Source organism: Mus musculus, chromosome 6, assembly GCF_000001635.26.
Source record: "Mus musculus strain C57BL/6J chromosome 6, GRCm38.p6 C57BL/6J".
Classification (NCBI taxonomy): domain Eukaryota; kingdom Metazoa; phylum Chordata; class Mammalia; order Rodentia; family Muridae; genus Mus; species Mus musculus.
In genome coordinates, this window is record NC_000072.6 from 116,401,142 (window position 1) to 116,428,387 (window position 27,246).

Sequence of the window (27,246 nt, forward strand, 5' to 3'; positions counted from 1 at the left end):
GCTCCTGTGGCCTGTGGTGGCCCAGAACTGTCAGGTTTCCATTTGCTTGGTCATTCCACCTTTGGTCTGAACAGCCTGGTCTTATGTGCTGTTTGCTCGCCAAGTTCCAATGCAGTCTCCTTTCCCCACTTTGATGTCTGCTCTCTTTAAACTTGTTTCTCCTTTCTGTGCTTTATCCCACTGTTCTGCATGCAGTTCCAGTGCAGTGTTTTCTGAGTGTTGTCACTTCAGTCCCGTGCAGTCTGCTGTTGTCTTGAAAGCTCCTCCATGCCAGAGTTCTCTGACACAAGGGCTCACTGTGACAGTTCTATGTAAAGACACATTACAGGCATCAAAGAAAAATCCCTTTGGTTCAGACTGGGACCAAGTCTTGACGCCCGCTAAAAATACTAAGACCAGAAGAGCACTCAGATTCTCAAAGTCACTAAGTGATGTGGGTGAGAAGACCCAGGAGAGTTTGGAAAGCTTTGACTATATGGAAAGAACTTGTTCTGAAGGGAAATTGGTGCTTCCTCAAGGTTCATCTCTCAAAAAGAACAGGCTCCGTCATAAAGAAAAAAGAGCAGAGCACTGCCCACCCCTCAGCCATTCCAAACACTCTCCTATCTTATCCCTTTCTACCAACCATTCAGCTGTCTCAAAGAGGGAAGCTGGCAAGGGAAGCGTGCGCATCCCACTTTTGGAGGAGAAAGCTGATGGCGAGGCCAGGTTGAGAAGCCAGCGACTACTCCGGTACCTGTTCTCGCTCTCCCGTGGCTCAAGTGCCAGTAGCCTACATAGGTTCCATGAGCTGGAGAGCCATGCCAGCCATCTGCACACTGCCAAGTCCTCCAGCTGGCTGGCAGGGAGCATGGACTTCTGTTCTGATGAAATGGGAGATGACGACGTCTTTGAGGATACATCATCTGCCAAATTGAAGAACAGGGTCCTGCGTGCACCCCTCTGCTCAGTAGAGAAGGACAGTGACCTGGATTGTCCTTCTCTGCTCTCTGAAAAATGTACTCCCATCTCTCCTGTGTCCACTTCAGGGGATGCCTGCAGGTTGGTTTGCCAGGAACCACCATCTGGCTGTTTCTGCTAATACCTTTATAACCTCATTACCCTGATTTAATATGTGAAGTTTCTGGAAAGTGAAGTAGCAAGACATCTGTTGCCAGCTATAGAGCAAAATTATGTTTTCCATACAGTGACACCGTTTGCAAACTAATTTCCTAAGATGCAGAAACTACACATATTAAAGGCCTTGCCGACTCCTCTGAGTAAAATAAGCATGCTTTGCCTAAATATGTGGAAAGAAATAGTACTTGCTTGCCCCCATGAGTGTGGGAGGGGCTGGTCTCCAGTGGCCTGCCCATACCCTTCCTTCCCTTCTTGCCTCCCTCTTACCTTAGGGGTGTTGTCCAAGTCCAAACTCTTCTTCCCAACTCTCTTCCTGTACAGCATCCTCGTCGGTCTCATCTGACCCCAATGCTGTGCCTCCCTCAGTTTCCCTTCCCAGTGCCAGCCGTTACATTTCTTACTGTTGGATCAGAAAACCTGTTCCTGACACAAGTAACCCATTACTCTAGCCAGGCTGGGCCAGGCCCTCTTCAGAATAGTAGTTCTACCTGTTGCTCAGCTGTTGGAAAACATTTCTGTTCTCAAAAGCCTAAGTTCATGGAGGTTAGTGGTTGAATCCAAGATGGTTCCTTAGAAATAATGACTGCTTTAATAATTCTCACTCAGTGCTCTGAGAGTACCCAAAAGAAAGGAATTTGCAGAACCATGGTGAGTTTTAAGTGCATACAAAGTACTTGGTCTCTGCTCAGTTTCCAAGAGAGGGTGGGAGGGTGTGGCTGTTGTGCATGTGACTTGAGGGTGTGATTTCACTAGCAAGCAAGCCTTTTAAGCCACTGTAGTGTTTTGGAGGTGAGAGTGCTTGTTTTGGTTTACATAGACGTTTTCCCTCTAATGTCTTATGTTCTGGAAGGTGTCTTTATTGTTGCCTAAATTTTATCTTTGAAAGTTTGAAGTCTTCCCTAAAAATGCCTATTTTGTCATTTTTTGTATCGTTCTTCCCTTTCCGTTGCCAACTGCCATCCTGACGTTGCTGCTGTGGTAAGCTGACGTTCAGCTAATCGTGATTTTTCTCATTCGTGCTTGTGTGTCTCTGTGCTGACAGTCACTTTTACGGTTTTCATTTCTGAACTTTGGTTTGTGGAGGAATTGGCCTTCTGGTGCAGCGCCATCTTCCCTCCTAGAGCTCCTCTTTTCACTGACTAGTTCCCTTCCACCACAGGATCTGCCACTGTGAAGGGGATGACGAGAGCCCTCTGATCACCCCCTGTCACTGCACAGGGAGCCTCCATTTCGTGCATCAGGCTTGCCTGCAGCAGTGGATCAAGAGTTCTGACACACGCTGCTGTGAACTCTGCAAGTACGAGTTCATCATGGAGACCAAGCTGAAACCTTTGAGGAAAGTACGTGAGAAGGGGGTGGGTGCTCGGCAGAGTCGTCCTTTCAGACTGTACCTGGGCAGCTGTGTTCACTGCTTTAGAAATTGAGGCTGGAGTGCTTGCTGTCGAGCCTTACTTCTGATGGTAATGGCTCAGGTCTGGCCTTCCTTCATGCTGCTTCTCTTTCCATCACACTGACACTGTTTTCTTCTTGCTCTTCTCTCCTTTGACCACCAACTATCTTGTGACATCTTGCTCAGCATTTAATTTCTTATATGTCAGCTGTTTTGTGTCTCTTGTTAGGACACTTAGTGATGAGTATCTCCAACACTGAGTCTAGTTCAGCACAGTTTGTATGTCTGTGCTAAGTATTTGCTAGCTGAAAGGATTACTACATAAGGAGGTCCCCCAAGTCACTGCTGCCTTCCCATCCATACTTGTCAGTTTCATACTTCTCTCTCTGCCCAGCACAAAAGATCATATTTGGAAGGAGAAAAAAGGCTCCTACTGTGCCAAAAGCATTAATATATAAGTTGCTAGGGAACTTATTATTATGGGGCCGATTAAATGCTAAGTTAGCTGGCAATGGAGCACACAGAAAGAAGTGCTCCTCGTGGGGCAGTCTCATGGGAGGAGGGGCATTGTAGATGGTTTGGCTTGGGGAGTGCTTCTCCCCAGTGTGTATGATTTGCAGGCAGAGTGAACAGGCTTTAACAGGCAGGGGCCAGATTGCCTGTGGAGAAAAGTATCCACTGAGGTGGTGAATGTGAGCACTGCGGGAGTGTAAAAGGGTTGAGCCATGGGTATCTTAGGAAAGAGTGAGAACCAGGCACAGAAGACACAAGGTGCTGATTCAGGAACCGTGCTACTTCTGAAACCCCAACAGAAAGCAGTTGGATGTTAGAGAAGGCAGGTGCAAACTGCTCAAGAAAATGCTCTGCCTGGTCAGAGGCTCCTGGGACCTACTTGGTGTAATCTGTCACATGATCCTGTAACACTTGGATAGTATAGATCACTAATGAAGCTCTGTTTGCAACTTAGCCTGATAGTCTATACCCGTCATTAGCAGAAGATAAGCAAAATGTTTACACTTTCTTCTTTCTACTTTTCTGTCTTCTGATTTGGAAACCAGTAAATGACTAGGCCAGTGTGTCCGGATAAGTTAATGACCTCCTAGAGGGATGGCACTGGCAGAGCTGCTTGTTAGGAACTCTTTTTTTTTTTTTGAGACAGGGTTTCTCTGTGTAGCTCTGGCTGTCCTGGAATTCACTCTGTAGACCAGGCTGGCCTTGAACTCAGAAATCCGCCTGCCTCTGTCTCCCGAGTACTGGGATTAAAGGCGTGCGCCACCACACCTGGCTGTTCAGGATTTTTTTTTAATTAGATATTTTCTTTATATACATTTCAAATGCTATCCCGAAAGTTCCCTATACCCTCCCTCTGCCCTGCTCCCCTACCCACCCACTCCCACTTCCACTTCTTGGCCCTGGCATTCCCCTGTACTGGGGCATATAAAGTTTGCAGTACCAAGGGGCCTCTCTTCCCAGAAAGGATGGACTATCCAGAGACTACCCCACCCGGGGATCCATCCCATGGTCAGGAACTCTTAAGCATCGGTTTCAAGCTGTTGCTACCAAAGTAGCAGAGGACCAAAGAGTGAGAGCCTTCTGCCATTCCCCTTTCCAGCACCGATGAGACCCGTTCCTGGTGTGCTGTGGTGTCACCAGTTAGCACAGACCTGACCCTAGCAGCTGCGGCTCAGCTGCCGTACTCCTTTTGTCAAGTCTTCATTGTCTGACTGCAGGAGTAAGAAACTAGCTCATGGGAGGCCACTGCTCGTCTCAGTCCTGGCTTCTCTTCATTGCACAGAAAGTTGGCTTTGTCCGCTATGTCATTGAAGCCAACTGGCTTAACGTAGTTTTGTGTGTGTGGGGAGATTGATCTGGCCTAGGAGAGGGAGGGAAGGAAAGCCTCTCGTAGCCATGGGCAACGCTCACTGCTTCCCATTGTGATCCTTTGCTCTGAAGCTGAGCCTCATATCCCTGTGTTGTCTTCCAGTGGGAGAAGTTGCAGATGACTGCCAGTGAGCGCAGGAAGATCATGTGCTCAGTGACCTTCCATGTCATTGCTATCACCTGTGTGGTCTGGTCCTTGTATGTGCTCATTGACCGCACAGCAGAGGAAATCAAGCAGGGTCAGGTAACAGGTGAGTATATGGGCCGTGAGGTGAGTGCTGTACACAGGTCCTGGGGACTGAGGTTCTGGGGTTTAGAGCTCTGTTTCCTGAGAGAGCAGAGTAAACTACATTGAGAACACTTCCTGCTCCTTTTGGGGAGGGAGGACTTGATGAGTCAGAAATGTACAGAGTGGTTGTGGGCGTTCAGAAGCTCTGTCCTGCTTCCTTCTGACATGAGACCTCCTGATGAGCTAACTGAGTCTCCCCTGCAGGAATCCTAGAGTGGCCTTTCTGGACGAAGCTGGTAGTTGTGGCCATCGGCTTCACTGGAGGACTTCTCTTTATGTATGTTCAGTGCAAGGTGTACCTACAGTTATGGAAAAGACTCAAGGCTTACAATAGAGTGATCTATGTTCAGAACTGTCCAGAAACAAGTAAAAAGAATATTTTTGAAAAGTCTGCACTTACAGAGCCCACCCTTGAAAATAAAGAAGGACATGGAATGTGTCATTCCACCACAAATTCTTCTTGCACAGAGCCTGAAGACACTGGAGCAGAAATTATTAACGTCTGACCATGTGAGGGTGTCATTTCCTTGATGTCCACCAACAGCTGAAGGAATTTGTCTGCTGCCAGTTGTGTTCCTTCTTTCTGTCGTTTAATAGCATAGACTGGGCAGGTGACTATTTATAGTGGCCTCTCTTTTTCTCAACCCTCCTTGGTGTGAATGTCCTAGAATTCTTGTGGGGCAGGTACCACTGGGTTCCATTCTGCCAGGCTTCTCTGTGGTCTGGGAAGGTGGGAGACCCCATGTATCCATGACAAGGAGCTGGCTAAGTTCCAGCCCCTGGTCTTGAATAGATTATGGAAGTAAAAAGCTAAAGCAGAAGACAGAGCAGCATGGGGAGAGGAGGCGGGTGATGGAGGGTCCCCAGAGGACAGAGCAGCATGGTGCGGGAGGGCTGCTGCTGCTGGGAGGGGTCCCTCACACTAACGAGAGCTAGGAGTGGCAAGGGAGCAGTGCCTCCAGACAGCAGCCCTGCAGCCCCTGCCTTGCTCAGCTGATGCCACCACCTTGCTCGGGGGGCAGACAAGGCCTTGGGCTGTGTCTGCTGGTGTGTGACTCACTGAGAAAACAGCACTTTATGAGAGTTTTTATTTTGGAATTCCTGTGTTTAATGGGAGTGACATGTTTAAACACGTGTCACATTTAGAAATGTTCTCTTTATTGCCTGTTATCTCTTTGCATCAAAATCGAACTGAAACCATTTCTGCCTTATATATTCTGAGTAGTAGATGTCCTTCCATGTCCAGAAAAGACTTCAGACTTTAAGCAAGACAGACAGGTCTGAGACTCCATGGGAATTAATGGATGCTAAGAGTGTAATTCCTCTGGTTTTGAGCCTGTTTCCTGAAAAGTCCTATCTCACAAGCTCACCCATACATTTCTTTGTTGTGAGCGTTGAAATGAAAGGGTTTTGAGATGTAATGAATCTGAATCAGGGTGAGCATTTAAAAAACGCTCCTTTGACTGACAGATGTCTCCAGATGGAGTGGGTACACATTGGGGACACTCCTGTGATCCACCTCTGCTGTCCCCTGTGCTGACAAAGTTCTGTGGAGTCATTGCTGAGGGCTGGGAGGTCAACAGACCAGCTCTGGGATGAGGTCTTGGGTGAGCAGTCAGCTAATTGCATCGCCATTGTGTCACTGACCTGGCCTCATACCCACTTATTGCCTTAAGCAGACTTGACAGGATCACTAGGGTCCTTAGCTCCAATGTGACCTATTCTGTCTTGGGGTTACCTCCTGCGCGATATTTTCACAAGACAGACAAAATCAAATCACTACTGCTAAGTGGCCATTGCCCCTTTAAAAAGTTTGTTGAACATTTTTTTTCTTGAAGGCCATTGTCAAAGTGCCAGGCAATAGTCAACTTACAATGTGACAAGAGGAACCGCAGAAGTGTACTACTCTCCAAGTGGCTGCTGTCGGCTCCAGGGTCTTCAGATTCTCTTGAGGTGGCCAGGGCAATGCCTAGGGTCCATCTCCCTGAGCTTTGGCTGCTTCACCTGTCTTCTCCAGAGACTGAGGCAAACCGAAGATGAATCTTTTGTAGTTCCTAGTAGAAGCCCCGTGCTTAGTTTTCAGAAGCATGTGGAGGCTAGCTAGAAGGCTTGTGGAAGCAAGTTCTGTCCTGTTATCCCCTTGTCTACTCCCTGGAGTCATGGAGTTCAGTTGTGGAGCTGTTCTGCCAGGGCTTTCAGCCATTATCTAATGGGCCCACCCCTTAGGTCAGCCTGCCCTCTCTCTCCCAGACCACATAAGCCTCCCTGTGCTCACTGTGCCCCAAAGTGCAATTACTCACACTCAGTGAGGACACCAGGCAGCTACAGACTGCCCACTAAGCTCTGACTATTCCTTTTAGCAGCTGCTGCGGCGAGTCTCTGACCCTGTCCATCTGTCTGTGACAAGATGTTCCAACATTGGGTGGGCAGTCAAATGAAGATGGAGGCATTTGTAGAGAAGAAAGTGTCCCTCAATGGGGGTTGTCTCTGCACAGCTGCCCTAGGGGACTTGTACTCCCACATAGATAGGTGGCTTTGGAAGCATGGCTTCATGTTGTTCCCTTTATTTCAGGAAGGCCTGATGCTATCTCTTCTCTGGCTTCTCTGATGAACTCTGTCCTTCATCCTTCCCCCGCTCGTTTTCCCTGAAGGTTCTCTGATCTAGTAAACAACTACACATGTGACTCAGTGCAGGAGACTGGCAAGGCACGGCTGCGAAGCATCTGGCAGAGCTCTGGGTCTGCCCAGACTCTCCTAGTCCTTGCCTCTTTGGCCTCTGAGTAATTTTGCAGGGCTATCTGTCTACCCCATTGTTCCTCACTTTGAGCTTAGATATAGTGGGAAGATGGCATGTAGCTAGACCAAGCAGATCTAGGATGAGGGAGACCTCAGGCCAGGAGGGCTTGTGCTTGTGGGTCAAATGAAGAAGGAAGTCGTCTCAGGGTGTCACTGGCAGCCCTCTAACTTGGCCTTTACCCCGTATGTCATAGACCCATTCGCACAGCTTTGACTCTAGCTGCCACAAGTGAGTAGTTGAGGGTTATGCTCAAGTGTATCACAAGATTTTCCTGGAAATGTAAACATTCTCTTAGTCTAGGTCTCTCTGTCTCTCCTTTCTGGCTTCAGGACACTCTTCGTTAAGTAGGCTTAGTTTTCAAACCTGTGGGTATGTCCAAGTGGACACAGATGTGCAGGCTCAGGCGGTGGGGGATAGGACAGTTCAAGGCCTGGGGTAGTATCTAAGTGACAGAGGGGAAAGGCTGTGTGGGCAGGGTGAAGAGCTGTAATCTTGTGGGTGTGGTTAGATGCACATGTATATATTTCATTCTACCTGTTCAAATCTGGTTTGGAATAATGCAGCTTATAGCTGCAGCTCAAGGAAAGCCCAAAGCATAGGGAGAGAAAAGGCACTTGTCTCTGTGTCGGGAGTGAGTGACGAAGGCATGTAACTGGTGCACATTTAGATGCAACGTTTCAAGTTGATTGTTAATAAAAACCAAATTTACACTGGTGTGTGTAGTGTAGTTTCTAAAAAGCACTTCACATTTTAAATTTTTCTTGGAAAATTTCTAGTAATCTAAATGTCTAATTTTTTAATCTTTTTGTGTATGTTCATTGTTTCTCAGTATTACTGCTTGAATAATTCTCTGTACAGGGGATTTGTTTGTGCTATATACGGGGTGTCTAAAGTTAGCAATAAAGCCTTTCTTTACAAAGGAATTTTGTGATGAGAGTGTTTTCAAATGGGGAAGCTAGGATACCCTTTCCCGCCCACATATCAGTAAAGAATAATGAGGCCATAGGGAGAAGAGAGAGGGCCCAGAAGTAAGAGGAGTGGAAGTGGAAGGGGATTTGCGTTGATGCTAAGGTCCATGTGATAACTGTTTTAGTGTCTGGGTTACTTCACTTAATCCTTACAAACCTGCCTTAAGAGATCAAGCATCAGCCAGATGGAAGTAAGAGGAGGAGATGCAGATACTGATGCCCGTGCTAGCCTTCGGCATTGGGACAGATGAGGCGGGTGCCCTGTCATTCATTCGTGAAGGCAGCAGCAGAGACAAGGAAGCAGCCTGGATAGCCTTTGGCTGGCGAATGCATAATGAAGATGTGGTACTTATTTATAATGGGATTTTGTTCAGCTGCCAAAACATAAAATCTTCAGGTAAATGGATGGAGACACAATATTAAAGGACATGACCTGGATACAGACACGAGCTATGTGTTCTCATATATGAATCATAGCATAAATTCAGATCTTTAGATTTGTGTGTTTAATTTAGAATACCTGTATTGTCTACAAAAGCAGAAAGGGCCACTGGTATGGAGTGGGGGGCAAAGACCTTGTCAGTTGGAGGAGGTAGTAGACCAGCTTTTTTATTGTTGATCGAAAGAGAACAGTGATTTTGGTGGGGGTGGGAGTGGGGGTGACTGGACCTCAGCATGTGGTATGACACCTGTTTTAAATGAAGTTTATTTTATAACAAACTCTTAATCCAAGAACTTTCTCTAAGCACCTACTCTATGCAAGCAATTGGAGGAAGCATAAATAGAATAAAGTACCCCTGACCCAGCCAGAACAGTTGTCACTTATTCTGATGCTACCGAGTGACGAGGCACTGAGCTGGGCTGGGGGACACAGCTGCACATCTCTGCCCTGCCTGGGAGGTTCCTCAACTGTGTCCACTGAAGAAGTAGCACATGCTGAGGCTCTGTGATGTCTCCCCATCCTACAACAGCCTTCAGTTTCAACCAGACCACCTAGGCCCAAGAGCAGCACTTCGAGCTTGGAAGAGGCACCAGCTGCAGGAAGATCGACCCAGAGCCTGCCAGGCAAGCTGGGATCTGGCTAATAAAGCCACTGGCCTTCCCAGAGAGCTGCTGGGTAGGGAGGCAAGGCCTTAGATGGCTACGCTGTTGGGAATCCTGTCTGGTGACAGGTAGTAGTAGGGGAGCTTTTTGTTCTTATTGCGCTCGGCGATCACGCTGACGATGGCCTCCAGGTTCTTGCGGAATCGGATCATGGCTTCCTTCACTGGCTTCTCAATGAAATGCTCCTCTGGGTACATGCCTAGAAACAGCTGCGACAGACATGGAAAGAGTTTAAGAGGGTACCTTATAGACTGATAGGCCTTGTCTAACTCTAAGAGGCTTCCTTTGGGGGGAGGGGGGGGGAAGGAGGAGGACCTACTCTTATCACCTTTGACCTTTGCTACCCACTGAGAATGCTCGATGGAACACTACGTGGCCATACAAAATCCTGTCTTTGGAACTTAGATGAACTGGGAAAGAAGCAGATGCAAATACCATATACAGGATACTAAAAACTGCTGTCTCAACAGGTGCAGTGGCACATACATGTCTTTAATCTCAGCATTTGGGAGGCAAACGCTAGCAGGTCTCTGAGAGTTCCAGGCCAGCCAGGGCTACATAGTGAGACCCTATCTAAAACAGTAAGGCAGTCCTGCCTGGTCATCTCAAAGAAGTTACCACAGAGGAGGAAAAATGGCAAATTAGTATATTCAAAGGAGGCCTAAGCAGTGTTCTACAGCATGGTAGGGTAAATAGTTAATGCTGTAGTATATCTCTAAACTAGAAGAGTCTGAATGTTACACAAGGACACAAGGAAGTAACTTGTTTGAGGTGATAGATCAGATGCCATAACTGAGCAGCACCAATGCATACACATATCACACTTAGATCTCATAAATATGCAAATTAAGTTTGTTTCTTTTTTAAAACTTAGATTATGCAAATGCTACCTCCTTTGCCCTATGAAAAGCTAAGGGCTGGAGATCTTAAAGGAAGTTACTTCCTTGTTGCCAGGTGTTTTTTTTTAGACAAGGTAAGGTGCAAGGGAACCTGGAAGCTCCCAGCTCTGAAGTTCTGTGGCCACAGGGTCCTGCTGGCCTGCCCTTTGTCTTTCTCATCTTCCTTTTAAGGCGTGAGACCGGCAGGGGTCCTGGGCATGGAGAGGTGGCCATCCTGCAGGGGAATGTGCTTACACCAATGTCTGCAAAGTGTTCAGTGGCTGGAAGGGGGTGGGAGATCTGGGGTGTAGTTTGGAGAAGCTAAGTCAGACTTGACATCCTTTGACCAGGAAATTAGTCTCCTAGGAACAACTCCTCTGGTCCTACTGAGCATAGAGCCAGCACATTAGCAGGTCTGGGACAAGCTGAAGGTACTTTGATAGGAACAGCGCTGAGACATTGCAAAGGGCTGATTCCACCAAGACCTGCACTTAGCATAGCTGTGAAGGATACCTAAGTGAAACTAGGAAGCTCTAATTCTCCTTGTGGGGAGTCAGGAAACCATGTGGAATAGATTTATCAACTGAGTATGGGGTACAGGGTGATAGCACACACACACACACACACACACACACACACACACACACACACACACCCCTCTGGTGACTCCGAGCAGAGCCTGTGCCTCCCACTGCCATCCTGCCCAGGGCTCAGACCCACGCTGAGGACCTGGGGTGGAGTAACCCCACCCCCAACTCCTAATAGCTCCACCTTAGAAATCAGGATTTCTGACTGCAGGTTTCTAGCTTGAGTCAGAGCCCCAAAGCCGTGCGCTGGAGAATGGGTTAAAACTAGAGTGATCTACGGTGTTTCCAACAGTGCCTGGTCTCACCTCATTTTCTTGAAACTGGCTCAAGGCCCACACTGCACCTAGATGCCAACATGATCGGCCACGGTCTGGTAGAGTATCCACGATCTGCTCGATGGTGACCACACCCTTGGCCGTGGGTGGTGGGGCCCGCATAGTTGGAGGAGCGTTGGGGATCCAGGAGCACCAGTCATACTGTGAGAGCAACATCAACATCAACAGCGTGGGTGCCCAAGAAGCCCAGTGGCTGCCCACCTCGGATCCACAGGCCTGCTTTTCCTTGGTTCATAGGGAGCTCAGCAGGCTCCACCCCGCCCTGTGGACACCATCCACCTCTCTGATGTCCCCACTGCACCTGTCTTGGCCCTCTCCTCTCCTGGTTTCCCAGGCCACACCTTTGACATGTCACCATACCACTAGTGTCCCCCTCCTTTGTTACCTACCTTGCCTTTCTTCCAGGGTCCCCAGACCTCCCTCCTCAGACCCTTTCCCTCCTTTTCCAGAACTTCCAACTGCCCCAGCCTGGTGGGTGCCTCATGCCTGCTGCTGCTGGTTCCAGGCTCAGAGGCTGCATGGAGATGGGAGGACCAGTAGGGCAAGAGCCTGGGCCAGGGGTGTGGAATTGGAGGTGGTTCCCACTGTGAGGTACCTAAGACTCTCCCCCAGAAAGGGCTAGCCTGGCCTACCTGGCCGAAGTTTACAGCTGCATGCTGGGCAGAGGCCGTGAAGATCACCACCGTCAGGTACTCGGACAGCTTCTCCCTGCTCTTGATGGACTTGGGGAAACCTAAGACAGAGCCACCGACCACCGACCGTGAGCTCATCTCTGTGAGGGACACCCACCTCTGCCTCTATCTTAGCTCCCCACACACACTTAGCAAGATGCTCAGAGAAAGGGAGGCTGGATGCTCCGAGGGACGCTCTGAGACTGGTGGGTACCCGAGAGCAGAGTCACCTGCCTTCTGTTCCTCATGACCTGGAGATGCACACTTGCCCTGTAGCCTACCTGAGGCCTTTTTGCCCCGCATGCCGTACACGTAAACATCCTTCACGAAGTCCTGCAGTTCCTGGTCCTCCTCCACCACCTGGTCGTTCTCATAGTAGATGCTCACCACCTCCATTGTGAACCTGGGTCAGGGGGCTATCAGGAGTGCGTATCCAGCAGGTCCCTCTCCCAGTCCCATCAGTTCTCAATGTCGGACTCTGCCCCTTCCCTCCATCAGCAGCCAACCCAGGAGCAAGCTTGCCTCATCATACTCTTCTTTAGGGTTTCCCCTTCCCACAGAACCCAGTCACACTCACGACTGGATAGCCTCCCACACGAGCAGTCCATCATCACGATAGAAGTAGAAGGGGATGTCTTCCGTGCTGTCCATGCCCCGGGCCTTGATGGCCTCCGGGAAACACAGGGAGGAATAGGTCAGATCCTGGACAGCCCTCTGCACCATCTGCACGTGCCCTCCACCCCCGGTGGCATTGGCCTGGTAAGAGAGCAGAGAGCCTGAGTTTGGTTGCTTTCCCCAAAAGCTGTCCATATCCATACTGTAGATTCATCTGTGAGGGACTTGGAGGCCAGTGGGTGGCTGGGTATAGAGAGGCCAGTCTGTCCTGTGAGGTGGAGTGGGAGAGCTGTTCAGCTTTAAGTAGGCCACGCTCCCACTCCCACGATGAGGTGACGTGCACCGGACACTGTATAGCTGCAAACGGAGAGAGCAGGATTTTGTGCAGAACATAGCTTTGGGCATCCAATCAGCTTTGAAGAACTGGGAACATCAAGGACATGGGTAGGCAATTATTGGGCAGTTCTGTTCAAATACCTCGAAGGCCACAGGCAGGGTGACAGGGATATGGTAGTATGGGAGAAATAACAGATGTTTTGTAAGGTAGAGGTTAGTGGCTTGTGTGGAGGAGGCTCAGACACTGAAACTGGACAGGATACATAAAAAGGTGACAGAGAACACAGAGTGGGAGAGCTGGCTGTGGTGTTGGTTGAAGGACCAGAGTTTCCCACACTTTTCACACCTCAGATAGGGATGGAGCCACAAGGCAGAGCTTGTCCAGGCTCCACATGAAGAGAGGGCACTCACCTTGTCAAAAAGGCCATACTCGCAGATAAGCTGTTCCCGGGCCTTAGTGTTGATAGCAATGGTGAACCTCACATGGGCTACCAGCAGCTGGATGGAGGAGAAATCTCACTGAGGGTCTCCATGCTCACTCAGCACTCCCAGCCCAGGCCAGGCCAGCCCACAGTGCGGGGGTCACTCTGGCCCCAGAGAGGAAGTGAAAGGGCTCTGTGTAGACCTTCCTGCCCTGTAGCTATAGGAGGCCTGTGGCCACCACTGTTATGCTGAGGAGTAAGGGCCCTGGCGCTTGTCTCCTACTACACTAGGAACAGATCCTGGTTATCAGTCTCTAAGGCAGACGTCCTGCTTTGAACTAATTTACAACGAAGAGACCAAAGCACCAGCTCTCTTCTTTTTTGTTTTATTTTTTTTTATTTTTATTTTTTTTTCTAGACAAAGAGTTCCTCTAGGTATATAGCCCTGGCTGTACCAGAACTCACTCTGTAGACCAGGCTAGCCTTGAACTCAGAGATCTGCCTGCTTCTGCCTCCCAAGTACTGGCATTAAAGACAAGTGCTGCCACCACCACCACCTGGCTTAGCAGCAGTAATTTTTTTTAGCCTGTAGTTGACCCAACAATCAAGTGCTGGCAGCATTTGGGAAGAGAAGGAAAATGACTTAACTGCCCTTTTGAACTCTGCTTTCTGGACAGCAGGGTTGTAACAGGCTCCTGTGACTTGGCCCTTGAATGTCTGTCCTAGGCCCCTCTTTGCAACCTACTCCTAGCTATCACCACTCCACTCGCACACACCCTGGGATGCCAGCTACTCTCCTAGATAATCTTTCCTTGTAGGTGGAGCCCTGGCTGGTTGTACCTTGAAAAGGGGATGCACAGCAGGCAGCTGGCGGTACATGGCGATACCAAACACCTCAGACACCAGATGCGTGCGCAGAAGGTGGGTGATCGTTTGATGGACGTGGAAGTCACTGGAACGCACCCAGATTTTGGCCAAAAGCCAGTCGTACTTTGAATCCGTAGGGAGGAAGATTGGGTTACTCTCTCCAGGGGTTTGGTTGAGCTGGTGCATTAGAGAAAGAGAACGCTCCACTTTATTTCTCATTGGGAGCTGTGGGAGAACTCTGGGGAAGTTCCACAAGAAAGCAAACATCAACCGGCCATGACTTTCAGATCACAAAAAGCACGTGGGGAGTGGTGGAGGGCCCTAGTGACATGTCTTTTGACCTGTTTGTGAGCTGTAGGTTCCTTGTCTGTAACTTGAGGACAGTGGTACAGACCTCGGGGAAGGAGCGAGCAGCTGCAAGGGTCGGTGACCTGTGCCCTCCCCAGAGCCTGGCATCCTCCAGCTTACCACTTCTGCTCAGCAGTGCCCTCCATCCTCCTCCCTGACAGACACCCTGACCTTGAGTGCCGTGCTCCTTCTGGACCAAGGCTGGGGCTGCATGCTGCCCAGTTCCCTTTTGCTCCAGCTGCAAATCAGGATTTGCTGCTGGAGCCCTGCTCTGAGCCCTAACTCTGAAACCAGGTACCCAGGGGCCCAGCTTGCGTTTGCATTTCCAGTTTCCTTGCTTGGGTCATGTGATTTTTCTCTAAAATGTAAAGAAATTTGTTATCTGTTCTTTAAAAACTCATTTCTTTAAAGCCAGAAAGATAAGGCCCCTGAGCAGAGTTAGCTGCACCCCCCTAACTAATCTGGAAGATGGTTTTGCGGTTTAAATGTGATGTCCCGGTAGGCTCGTGTGTTTGAACACTTGATCGCTAGCTGGCAGTGCTGTTTTGGAAGATTTGGAACTTTTAGGAGCAGGAGACTTGGGCTTGGAGGTTCCACATACTGGCCCCACTTCCTGTCTATTTGCTTCCTGATTATGAATGGAACCAACCACTTCCTATTTCTACAGCCATGCCTCACCCTCTGCGATGGACTGTATTCCCTTAAACTGAGCACCAAAATAACTCTCCCTTCCTTAAGTTGTTTTCATTAGAGAGGTTATAAGCACCTTTCTGATTTGTCTCTCCATCCAAAGTAGCACTAGCCAATAGAAATATAATGCAAGCAGCACAAATTCAAATTTCTAGGAGGCCACCTTTTTTTAAATTACATTTTTTTTTTTTTAGTCAGCCATATTTTTTAAAAGAAAAAAGAAATACGTAACCCCAGGGTAAAATATTTACCTCACCCACTTTTCTTTTCTTTACTTTTCTTTCTTTCTTTCTTTTTTAATCTTTGAGAATTTTATTTATTTATTTTTTAATTAGGTATTTTCTTCATTTACATTTCAAATGCTATCCCAAAAGTCCCCCAGACCCTCCCCCCACTCCCCCCCCCACTCCCACTTCTTGGCCCTGGCATTCCCCTGTACTGAGGCATATAAAGTTTGCAAGACCAAGGGGCCTCTCTTCCCAATGATGGCCGACTAGGCCGTCTTCTGCTACATATGCAGCTAGAGACACGAGCTCCGGGGGTACTGGTTAGTTCATATTGTTGTTCCACCTATAGGGTTGCAGACCCCTTTAGCTCCTTGCCTCACCCACTTTTCTACAACACAAAACCATTCTGAAATAGTCCTGGCAGGTTTCATTCTTTTACTCTTCTTCTAAGTCTTTGGGTTATGGACACTAAGAATTTACTCCGGGTCTTGGTTTGGATTAAGTGCGTCTCGAGAACACCAGAGCAAGGAGTACTGCGTCCTAAGCTTCCTAAGCCACTGTGCTGTGGGGGAGGTGGCAGGACTACTAGGGAAGCAGCTCTCCCCTACCGCCTGAGGATGAGCAAGGAGGCCAGGGAGACACTCCTGACCCCCACAGTATCCTTCCCACTTGTTCGCTAATGGATTTGTCCTCTACCTTTAGGAGAGAATTTCAGATTCCTTAAGTGATCAGGTTTAAGTCAGAAGTCAGCACATGTGTCCTCAGAGGACAACAGGCTTGCCGTTTCCAGAGGGTCCTAGTGAGCAAGGTTCTCAGAGGACTGCTCCTCACAGTGATCGCTCTGTTTCCATAGCTGTGTGGCCCACAGACAGCCACCCTGTGGCCTGCTTCCTAGAGCACACGGGCCACCTGTCCTACTCAGGTATCCTCAGGCACTGAGTCCAGAGACTTTCTGCTGTGTCGTAAGGTTTGACGTATGTGTCATCACAAAATCCTCACCACAGCCTGACCAACAGTTCTTCCTCATCCTTCCTATTTTGCAAAGAGATAAAGTGTGAGGTTCTGAGTGACTCAGCCTCTCTCCAGGCCACACAGAGGTCTGGATGGAGCTAAGTAGGGATGCTCTGTTGCTTTGCCTGCTGTAACTCCATCACCCTGCAGTTCCTTCCTCTCTGTCTGACCATGCCACACAGGGGCTCCCATGGTGAGCTTTTATACAGAGCATGCCACACCTCCTCCCACCCCTCCAGACTTGTCCTTGTCCCAGCTCTTCTAGAATATGCCCAGGACAACGTGCTTGCATTATTTTAAATGCTTTTGAAGGAGGCCATCTTTTGTTTCTGAGTAGAAAATAATATATGATTATTATTGTAAACTACTCCAGCATTTACAGAAGAGTCCAAGAACTAGTGAGAATGTACCTCTTGTCCAGCCACAAGAGGTCGCTGCTTCCCTAGGTCTTTGCATATGTGTGTATTTGTGTTTACTTTTCATAAACAGAACCTTATTATGAGGAACTTAGACCTATCCTTACTATCTCCAACCTGTTCTGTATGCAGCGTGGTGACCCTGTGTCCTGTGTCTCACCAAGCCAACACCAATGTCTACCCATGTAAAGCATATGGTTTGTGGCATGCTGTGTTCTTGCATTCATTTTTGCATAAATGAGCTGATATCATCCATATTCCATGTTTTGCTTTTCTGCTTTGGTACTAGCCCTGGGAAGGGCCAAGTCAGCTGAGAGCAGATGCAGTCCTCTTTGAAGGTGTACAGTGCTGTAGTGTTTCCTGCTTTGGACACGGTCCCATCCCCTCAACCTCTCCTATGTTCTGTCTGTCTGCAGCCTCACACCCAAGCCAGAACCATGATCTCCATCCTCTAGCATGTTGCTCTGTTGATCCTCAAAAAGGCTGGTTCAGTTCAGTCTTGGCAGAGAACCTCTCAGCACTGCTTTCAATTGTCCTGGCCTTGCCAGCCTCAACACGGAGACCCATGGGCCTTCTTACAGCCCAGCCTAGAATCCATCTGTTACAGCAGCTGTGGGCCCTGTTCAAGGGTTGTCCCAGTAACTGCAGCTACCACTGCCCTGGGGTGCATTAATTCTCCTGGGCAGCTATAGAGAAAGGGTTAACCATGTCCTGTGGCTTGTCCAATGCCTAATTCCTGCTAACAATGGAAAGAGCTGAGATTTGAGCCAGGCCTCTGGCTCTAATAAATACATGTCTGGGACATGCTATTTCAGAACACCTGTCAGTGGTAATCCATCCCTCTCCTGGCATCTTTCAGTGGTGATTTCCCACATCCCCTGTGCCTTCATTTGATGCTTCAGCTTCTTACACATAGAGCTTTCTCTGATAATAGGCTCAGGACTCCTGGAGTGCAGAGGGGTGGGGGTATAGATATGCAGCTAACTGATTTGATTAATTAGTTAAACAAATTGACACTGGGCACCACTCTGTAGCCCAGGCTGTCCTTGAACCGACAGCCTGGGATTATAAACATAAGTTAAACTTCAGGCTTGAGACAGCTGGCTTGAATTTCAGCTCCGTGGCTGGCTAACTATGAGCACCTGTACCTTAGTCTCCTTGCATGGGTAAGATGGTTGAGAGCAGTAAGGTGACAGTTACACAAATGGAGACAGATGCTGTGTGAGACCCAATGATCATAGGCTCCAGGATCCAGAATATTTAGGATGCCAGCGATATACACGCTTCTTTATGTGCCAAGTCCCTCCTCCAGGTCTGAGACAACAGAAGGTATTTTATATCTACAGTCAACACAGAGATGTTTCTGCAGTGACCCATTCGGGAATCATATTGAACAGAACAAAAGCTCTAAACTACTTCTCCTCTGGTTCAGAGGTCTATTTGAAACTAATACAGTTGCTGGAAAATTTAAAATGTGTCACAGTTTTACCGCTTCTTGGTCTTTTGGCCAAGCTCAAGCATAGTGTCTGTTCTTAGGCACTTAACATACAGCAGTTTTCATGATTTCTAAGCTTTCCCAGGCAAAGGCTTTTAGACTGTGTAGACACCAGCATATCACTGATATTATTCCCATTACCCAGTGTCACAGACTTTCCATCCCCATGAGACTGCTCCCGTGGCCCTCCACTGTCCTCGGGGCTGCAAGAATCTACTTGTATGGAAGACAATGTTCCAGGACTGGTGAGGTCTCCGACACAGCTCAGTGGCTTCTGTTTGCAACTTCACCCCTAGCTTCACCCATCTGGCTTGTGTGGGCATGTCAATTTGGAAACAGTCGTCAGGAGGTGGTAGGAGGAAAAGCAGGTCACTGCAGGACAAGCCCTCCCCAGTGCTTAGCCTCAGTAGGGAATGTCTCAAAGGTACCTGGGAAAGGCACTGTCTGCCGTGGTGTGGACAGCCTTCTCATGGCAGCAGCGACCCCCAGTAGCTCATTTTTCTCCCCCACCCCAGGGAAAGCTGGAGTGAGAGCTTCTGGTGCCTCTCAGTGGAGTGGATGGTGCTGCCCCAGAACCCCCACCACACACACACACACACATAGCCCTAGAGGTACAAGTCGTACAGAAGGGCTGGGGCTGAGCAGCCACCTACCTGGATGGCAATGGGAACAATCTTGTTGGCTAGGTTCTTATATAGCAGGCAGATGGGGGCAGCCAGGAACTGGTGTGTACAGGGGTCAGTTTTGTTAGCATCGATGCCATCCAGTAGCTCGTAATCAACGATGAAAATGTTCCCTTCCTGCAGGAGGCAGCCAAATATATTCAAGCTACTTGAAGCAGAAACGGACCCGGGAGCCAGGCCAGGGGTGGGATGTGACTGACGGTCTTCAGGACATGTGCACCACACCCACATGCACGCACCTTCCCTGTAACTTGGTGTGTAACAAACACTAGAAACTGTTTTAGTAAGAGTGGACGATTCTTCATGTGACCACGTAGTAACTAAATGCAGGACGACAGCCTGCTACTCCTGCCTTTGTCACACCCCTGCAGACTCTGCAAGTCAGCCTGCTGGTCACTGGAAGAGTCTGTCTAACCTACTTTCCTCTCTTCAAGGCCAAGGGTACAAAGGTAAGCCCTCATTCTCTCCTGCAGTATATTAACATAATACATTTTACATTTACATTCAACACAGGAATGTTTCTGCAGTGATCCATTCATGTATCATATAGAACAGAAGTTCTGAGCTTCCTCCTTCATGGTTCAGAGGTTTATTTGAACCAAAATATTTGCTGCAAAAATTTAAAATATGTCACAGTCTTGTGTCCCAGAAACAGGTAAACAGGTAACACCTACCAGGACAGACAGACAGATACACACACACACACACACACACACTTGTACCAGGATAGCAATACTACAGAGCCTGGGGCAGAAGTAATCTTGTGGAAACTAGATCCGTATGTTCAATCAGTAATGAAGACTTGCTATTGTTTGATACTTGCAGTATCAAAAAATAGGTCAAAAAGACTGGGACTTCTTATTTAGCCACATCTTGTCCCCTAGGCCAGAACTTCTTCTATTTAAACTTAAAACTCATGACAGTGCCCCAAGATGGATTTAGGGGGTCACTGGACCTCATTATCTCTTCCCCCTGTGTGTCCATATTGATTAAATCTCTGTTTTTTCCCTTTCTACCTATCTCTTTTGTTTGTGTGTGGGGCTGGGTGGCCAAACCTAGTCTATCTGGGCCTCGGGAACCCAGGCTTTTACCCTAAAGCTTTGGGTACAAATGGAATTCAGAATGCATGGGTCTGGTTCTCCAGCTCCAAAGCTGGCTTACATATTTATTTTCTGCTTTCTAATTATTTTCAAAGCTAAAATGAAAGACTGGCCACAACTGACTCAGGTTCATTGTGCCTGAAAGCTGCTTAATGCTCAGGAAAGAAGCGGAAAGACCACTCTGAGAGTGAGAGAGGAGAAGTCAGACATGCAGATGCAGCTGGAGGACTTCATTTAGATCAAGTTCAACACTGGGCAAACTAGCCATTGTCATCCAGGACAGGGTTCTCCTGGAAAGGAAGAGATGGGGGGGGGGGGCTACTCTCTGCATATATGGGGGGAAAAGGGTCCTTGAAAGGTTCTTCCAATCATGTTCCAAAACCAAATTTCACTGGAAAATATTTTTAAAAAATATTTAGGGGTTGGTAATATAGCTCAGTGGAAGAGGGCTTTCTAAGACATGTGAGGCTCTGGGGCCACTTCTCAATACTGTAAACAAAGCAACTCGTGGGCTTGGTGTTTAACATGTCACTGAGGCTGTCAAAGAAAGGTGTCAAGAATGATGGAGGGCCCTGTGAACTGTTCTGGTGTGTTAGTTGGTGACAGTATAAGAGACAAGGTAGTCAGTCTGAGTCTAATCAGGAGTGGCTGTTAGATTGTTAGATTATTGCCTCATGATCTAAACCACAGCAGAACATCATCACTATCATGTGTTTGATGGGTCAGCTCAAAGTGAAGATAACCCATAAGCCACCTCCCCTGGAGTTGGTAGGGGGCTTGTCTTGGAGAACAGGCAAGGTCCTACTTCTGGGTAGCTAGGGGCAATTGCAGAGGTTTAGGTCCCTCTTAGTTCTAAGACATGCTTATTTCTGTGCATGGGGTGGGTGTAAGGAGTTGTTGTTGCTGGCTGTCTGCATGCCTAGAAATATGTCAGATCCCATGAAGGTCCTGATGAGTGGGGAAGGACTTTCCATGTGGATCAGGACCCCAACTTCAGTTGGTTAAGTAACCCCCAAAGTCATGTAGGCAGGAAGTTAGGCCTGAATGGTATGTGTTTGGAGTCTCCATGTGGGCTGGGTACCTAGACAGGGTGAACAGAGGCAATGGAGGTTACATGAACAGCTGGAGATGGAGGCCCAGTGGTGCTAGCTGCAATGGGGAGATGGGAGTATGCTGAGGGTTGTTGGGACTCTCAGCAAGCAAAATAAAATCTAGCACGGTAATGCCTGGAAGATTCCATCAGATGCAAGCCGATTTGGTTTAAACTCTATCCGACTCAAGACAAGATCAGCCTTGGAACTGGGGATGAGGGCTTGAGCCTGCAAGTGAAAGTCAGGAAAGACTGGCTTGGGAAAGTGTGTGAGGGACAGGTAGTGCCTATGTTTCTAATTAGCAGTAAGTTCTACCTACACAAAGTCTACTTCTTTCTCTAGTTTCCTCACCTTTGCAAAGCAGATGACAGTTGGGTGACTATGTGTAGAACACACCTATCACAGGGAATGTCAAGTAATTATTGATATGGACATTGAACACAACACTGACACTGTGTTTGCAGATGTGAGGATTGTGTAGATGCAGCCCCTCCTGTGACTGCATGTGGCTTGCACAGTGCCCAAGATCCTCCTGGATGCTGCAGCCAGAAAAATGAAGAAACTACTGATTTCACACAATCAATCAACCAGACAAGCCAGTAAAAGTCTGGGGACCAGCAAGCATTGGACAGCAGGAAGTGGCTACTGTGGAAAGACTAGGTCTTCAGCAAGCTGGCCTACCTGTACTTCCTGTTCTAAACTGAGCTGCCGCTCTAGGCTGCACTCCACCATCTCTGTGGTCACTGGGAGCTTCGGGGGCAACGCTGTGCAGCGCTTGATGAGTACTGGGTTGCAGCCATTCAGGAACTGGTAGCCAAACATGAGGTCTTCCTGCCAGTGGTTCTTGACTCGCTCTGTGGAGAGAATGACCTCTAGATAGGACCGCTGGGCAGGATCCCACGATCCTGCAGGAGGACAAATCTTTGTAGGTATCGGGATCTTCTCACTTGCCATGTCCCTACTTGCTGTGTCCCTACTCATTGCTGAGTCAGGCTATAGAGCTAGTTTTCCTAGAGCTATGCCTTAGTGAACAGTAAGATTTCCAGGCACTTGCTCTTCTCAAGGTTTCCGGTCCTTCCGCCCAGCATGAAAAGAGAGGGGAGAATGTTGATCCCTTGTTCTGAGGTCAGCATCTTTAACCATTCCTGCCTCTTGGAAGAGTGATGGCTGTCATGACTCTCCATCTATTACTGTCCAGGACAGTGCCAGGGCTCCAACTAAATGAACTTTGGTCTTAAGGACCCCATTGCTGTAAATTTTGTTTTTACTACTATTAAGTGTGTGTGTGTGTGTGTGTGTGTGTGTGTGTGTGTGTGTGTGTGAGCACACACACACACTCATGCACATGTGTCTCCAGAGACCAGAGACTTTGGATGCCCTGTAGCTGAAGTTAGTGGTGGTTGTGAGCCACCCAGTGTGGATGTTTGAAACTGCACTTGAGTCTTTTGCAAGAGCAGAATTGCTCAGCCATCATTTCAGCCTCCAATGCTAGGTTGATGTAGCCCAGTCCTGCCTCGGGTCTGAGCAGAAGAGCCACAAATGATTTATGTATGTAAAGAAAAAGTCCCATTGGCCTTGACACTTCTGGTGAGATGATGTCGAGGGGGTGCATGGGTTGGATGTTTGCAAGTCTCAGACAGAAAAATAAACTCTCCCGTCCACAGAACCCTCTTACCAGATATAGTGTTGCTGATTTTGACGAAGATTTTCTCAAAGTCAGCAAAGTCGTGCCAGGAAGACTGGAACATGTGCATGAAGCGGTTGATGAACAGGTTCTCCATCCTGCAAACCAGGGGACAGGTCACCTTGCCCACCCACTATGCCATCGCAGAGTGTTTTTACTTCATACTTGGGAACCTCCTCATAGCCCAGGCAGTTCCAAGAGGTAGGTGCTGGCCTTGTGGGACCAGGATAGAACTTATCCTGTGGCAGACGCTCTTCCTACTGCACCCCAGCTGTGTAAGAGACCAGGCCTATGCCCTCTGGAATGTCTCTGAATCCCACCTCTGCATGTGTTCATTCATTCCTTTGCAGAGCACAAATGATAAATGGGGCAAGACTTTAAACTTTAAAAACCTGCCCCTAGTTCATTCTTTCTGCAGCAAGGCTGCCCGTCCTAAACTTTCCCAAATAGAGCACCAAATATTACCTACGCCAGTTCTATAGACATTTCTCACTTAAACCACACTCAACTCCTGGTTCCCTGTAGGTTTGTGCCATATCATAATTCAAAATCTTTTAGTCCAACTGCAGATGTCCCCAGAGTCTTGCAAGCTCAGTTCTGTGTTAAAGTCTCTTCTGAGACTCTAGGCAATCTCTTAATTATAACCCCCATTTAAAAAAAAAAACTACATACTTCCACAAAGAATATACATTACCGTTCCACAAGAGAGGAAAGCAGGAATAGAGAGGAAATACTGGATGAAAGCAAGACTGAAACCCAGCAGGGCACACTCCAAATCCTTTAGCCCTATGCCTATTGTCAAAGGGCTTAAATGGCTCTTCCCTTCCAACTTTGCTGACTACAACATATATTTCTCTCTTTGGCTGATTCCAATCTATGTGAGCAGCTCTCCTATGTATGTATCTCTCAGCTCTGACACCTCCAATCTCTTGGTGTCTCCACTGCAGCCAAGGCCACACTTGTATAGCTTGATCAATAGCCTCTCAGAGCCTCTTGCTCTTGTGGTCTTCACACAGGGACATCCGTACCACACAGTGCCTTGCCTTAGTGGCTTTCTAAAACCATGGGGGAAGACTCCACAATCCCTTCATTCTTGCATCCTTCATGCCTCTAAAGCCAGCACCAACTGGGTACTAAGTGTTCATATACTCAAGCTTACAGGGTCATTTCTCATTCAGGTCACCAGAGTTAGTTTATATATAAATCATCTATTTATGTATGGGAATATATATATGTAAATTACTTTATCTTAACCCACTGGACTCTTGATTTCCTTACCTAGAAATGACCAACAATAGCTGTGAAAACACCCAGATGGAGCAGACTGATTTGTGGTCCTCAGCCCTGGCTGCCTGTTGGGTGTGTAGGTAGCCAAGTCCTTCTCTCTGAGACTTGTCTGTGGATGTGCTGTGTGCTGGGAAGTGCTAAAAGTTCCTGGGGGAGTATAAGGCTCAGTTGGGCTTCAAGAGTTTAGGGTTTTCTAGGTTTGTATGAGTATAAAAGTTCTCTAAGAGTCAAAGTATAACATCAAAGGTGTCCTTGCTAACCTTGGTCTGGTGCTGAAAGAGTCTACTCTTTGACAGAGTATCCATGGTTGTGCTGGCATCCTGCAGCAACTCTAGTGCAGACATGTAACCCAGAGTTGAGTGTCTCTGTTGTTTATTAGCAAAGGACTTTAGGCAAGGTCCTCAACCTTCTTATTCCTTCTCGGTTCCTCAACTGCAGAGAGGACAATATGTCCTATGGTGCTTGGATGGCCCCCATAGGCTCCTATATTTGAATGCTTAGTCATCAGGGAATGGGCCTATTTGAAAGGATTAAAAGGATTAGGAGATGTTGCCTTGTTGGAATAGATGTGTCCTTGTTGGAGGAAACTGGGGTTGGGCTTTGAGGTTTCAAAAGCCTACACCTGATCCAGGTCTTTCTCTGTGTCTGCCTGTGGTTCAGCATGTAAAGTTCTGAGCTACTTCTCCAGCATCGTGTGTGCCACCGTGCTCCCCACCAGGATGATAATGAACTTAACCTCTGGAACTGTGAGCAAGCTCCCACTTAAATGCTTTCTTTTATAAGAATTGCTTTGGTCTTAGTGTCTCTTCACAGCACCAGAACAGTGATAAACACATATGCCTACTTCATGGGGTCCTTAAGACAAATGAACAAGAATCTAAGTCATGGGACCAACAGTGTCATCTGAGTCACTGTTACTGTGGAACCTGCCTCTTGGCATCAGTCTGGACTCCATCTTCTGATGGACTGGCCACAGGAGTGAACTGGAAGTGGAGATGGAGTGTTGTAAGTAAGAACAGCCTCTGCTTTTAGCTGAAAGCACGGGGCTGTAGGTGCTAGAAGACTTTTGGGTCAAGGCTGTTTAGATATAAGTCATCTTGCAACTGTTCGATGAGAGACTACCTCCTGGCCTGGGTAGAGCAAACGCATGGGGAATGGTGTTCAGCTGAACTGCTCCCCCAGCCCAAGTCCTATAAAAAAGGCCTTTCCTACTATAAGAAAGAACAAATACGAGTCTTTTCTATCAGATGCTCTACAACTTGCCTTCAGGACAAGGAATTAAACTCATTTTACCATCCCTCCCCAAATAACCTTGGACTTCTATGGAAATGCTTTAATTTCCCCTTCCCCAACGAAATCTTTATTTACACCAAGGTCCATTGCTGTATTCTAGGCATTTGATGACCTGGATCAGTGACCCTTTTCCCCTTCCTTCATTTCTTGTGTACCAATTCTGTTCAGGTTGGCTCATTAAGGCCGTGAATTGGATCCCAGTCAATGGGGAGAATACAGACACTACCTGAGTTAGAATAAGCAAATACAATGTCTGTCTTGGTGTATGGCTGCCCTTCTGATCAAGAGTACAGCTTTCCTGGTCCAGACACTTGAGGTGGAATGGTGTGCTCTTTCTTTGTGGTCCTGAAGTCCTAACACTCTCCCATCCCCAGCTATCAGATGAGCCACTCATACCCTGAAGTTCTTAAAACTTACGCTTTTGAGTAGTTCAGAACAAAGTCCACTCCTTTTTCACTATCAAACTGGATATCTCGGGGCAGATCCTTGTGGCATTTGGCATCAATACTCAAAGGGAAGCCGGGGTTCCACTCCATCCATCTAGCATGAGAAAAGTGAAAACACTATGTTAGAGGTGGCCCTTTTGGCTATCCCCTGAGCTGAGGCTGCCATGTTGCAGACAAAGTTGTATATGGTGGTCTATTTCCCATTATAAGCTCAATGCACTATAAGTGGAAGTGCCAGGAATCTTTCCAATGCTGAATGGCAAACATTTGTGCCATGGCATGATCACAACAGTAGAGCTATGAGACTGGCTTATACCAAAGAGTTAGTGAGTGGAACAGATGTGCACTCATGAATAGAAAGGAGCGAGGGAGATCCTAGAGACCTCACTTAATACAGGTGACTTTGAACAGCCCCAGCCCCCAAGAGGGGTCTGTCTAGACAGTCAAAGGAAGAGGGCTTAAGGCTCCTATGCCACACTCAGCCAGTGTCAAATGTCCTGCCAGCTTGGTCAATGCACATCCTGATTCTGTGTGTGGTGGTTGGGGAAGGAGATAGTTTTCACGGTGGAATCAGAGGGCATTAAAGGAAGTGAGAAAGAACATTGGGTGCAGACCACTGAGGGAATGCCCCTATAACATCTGGCCTCCAGCCCGGTTAGAGGTAGCCACAACCAAAGTTGTTCCCTCTGGAGAGAAGCAGACACCAACTCCAGTGAGCACGTTTAAATTCTTACAGCCTTCATGCATTGAACACTTACTGAACATTCTCTGAGAACAAACTAATGAAAACAAAATCATGTTCATTCATTTGGGACAGAGAAAATAAATCAGTTTTGCTTAAACACTGAAATATTCACCCTGAGCTCAGTTTTCATGGATATTCCCGATTTTCCTTGCCATTAAAGCTCCCTTTAGGGATGCAGGTTTTGGGCATCAAGAAGTCTTCAGCACTTTAACATGACCTTGTGCTCCCACTGGTGCAGACTCCTCGTCTTCTCCTTGGTGTCTGGCTAGCCCAGGGACCCTCTTAGAAATGAACATCCCTGGAAAGAAACTGAGTGTACAAATGGGACTGATGGACTGATTGAAACTTTGATGAGTTTGTGGAGTTTGAAATATTATAGGTCCAAGAGCATTGTCGGAAATCAAGTCTCTCCTCCATAATTGGGGGTTTCTGGGTCTTTGAGGAACGTGCTTCCCCCAGTTTAAGGTTCAT

The 27,246-nt window shown here is 47.8% G+C and overlaps 2 protein-coding genes and 1 long non-coding RNA gene across 17 annotated transcripts in view; 2 read left to right on the plus strand and 1 right to left on the minus strand.

Annotated features, from left to right (window-relative positions):
- Positions 1–8,399, plus strand: part of Marchf8 (membrane associated ring-CH-type finger 8) — a 71,942-nt gene extending 63,543 nt beyond the window's left edge. For 8 of the 15 annotated variants that reach the window (XM_006506638.4, XM_006506639.4, XM_006506645.3 and 5 more), the window contains 4 exons: positions 196–1,041; positions 2,279–2,459; positions 4,494–4,641; positions 4,884–8,399. In XM_006506638.4, coding sequence (XP_006506701.1) covers positions 196–1,041; positions 2,279–2,459; positions 4,494–4,641; positions 4,884–5,185 — 1,477 coding nt within the window. In that variant the 3' untranslated portion in view covers positions 5,186–8,399. The remainder of the gene's footprint in view (positions 1–195; positions 1,042–2,278; positions 2,460–4,493; positions 4,642–4,883) is intronic. The other 7 variants (XM_011241470.3, XM_017321749.2, NM_027920.5 and 4 more) reach the window with 1 other exon arrangement.
- Positions 8,400–8,929: 530 nt separating this feature from the next.
- The window catches only part of Alox5 (arachidonate 5-lipoxygenase), a 51,108-nt gene continuing 32,791 nt past the window's right edge, over positions 8,930–27,246 (minus strand). The window contains exons 4-14 of the mRNA NM_009662.2: positions 26,002–26,124; positions 22,996–23,102; positions 22,002–22,174; positions 19,100–19,246; positions 14,233–14,436; positions 13,382–13,468; positions 12,597–12,775; positions 12,301–12,422; positions 11,981–12,081; positions 11,319–11,489; positions 8,930–9,757 (exon numbers count right to left, since the gene is read on the minus strand). Of these exons, the coding sequence (NP_033792.1) occupies positions 9,578–9,757; positions 11,319–11,489; positions 11,981–12,081; positions 12,301–12,422; positions 12,597–12,775; positions 13,382–13,468; positions 14,233–14,436; positions 19,100–19,246; positions 22,002–22,174; positions 22,996–23,102; positions 26,002–26,124 (1,594 nt within the window). The 3' untranslated portion in view covers positions 8,930–9,577. The remainder of the gene's footprint in view (positions 9,758–11,318; positions 11,490–11,980; positions 12,082–12,300; positions 12,423–12,596; positions 12,776–13,381; positions 13,469–14,232; positions 14,437–19,099; positions 19,247–22,001; positions 22,175–22,995; positions 23,103–26,001; positions 26,125–27,246) is intronic.
- The window catches only part of Gm38880, a 35,077-nt gene continuing 19,892 nt past the window's right edge, over positions 12,062–27,246 (plus strand). The window contains exons 1-2 of the long non-coding RNA XR_869387.2: positions 12,062–12,225; positions 14,211–19,578. This is a non-coding gene — a long non-coding RNA (predicted gene, 38880). The remainder of the gene's footprint in view (positions 12,226–14,210; positions 19,579–27,246) is intronic.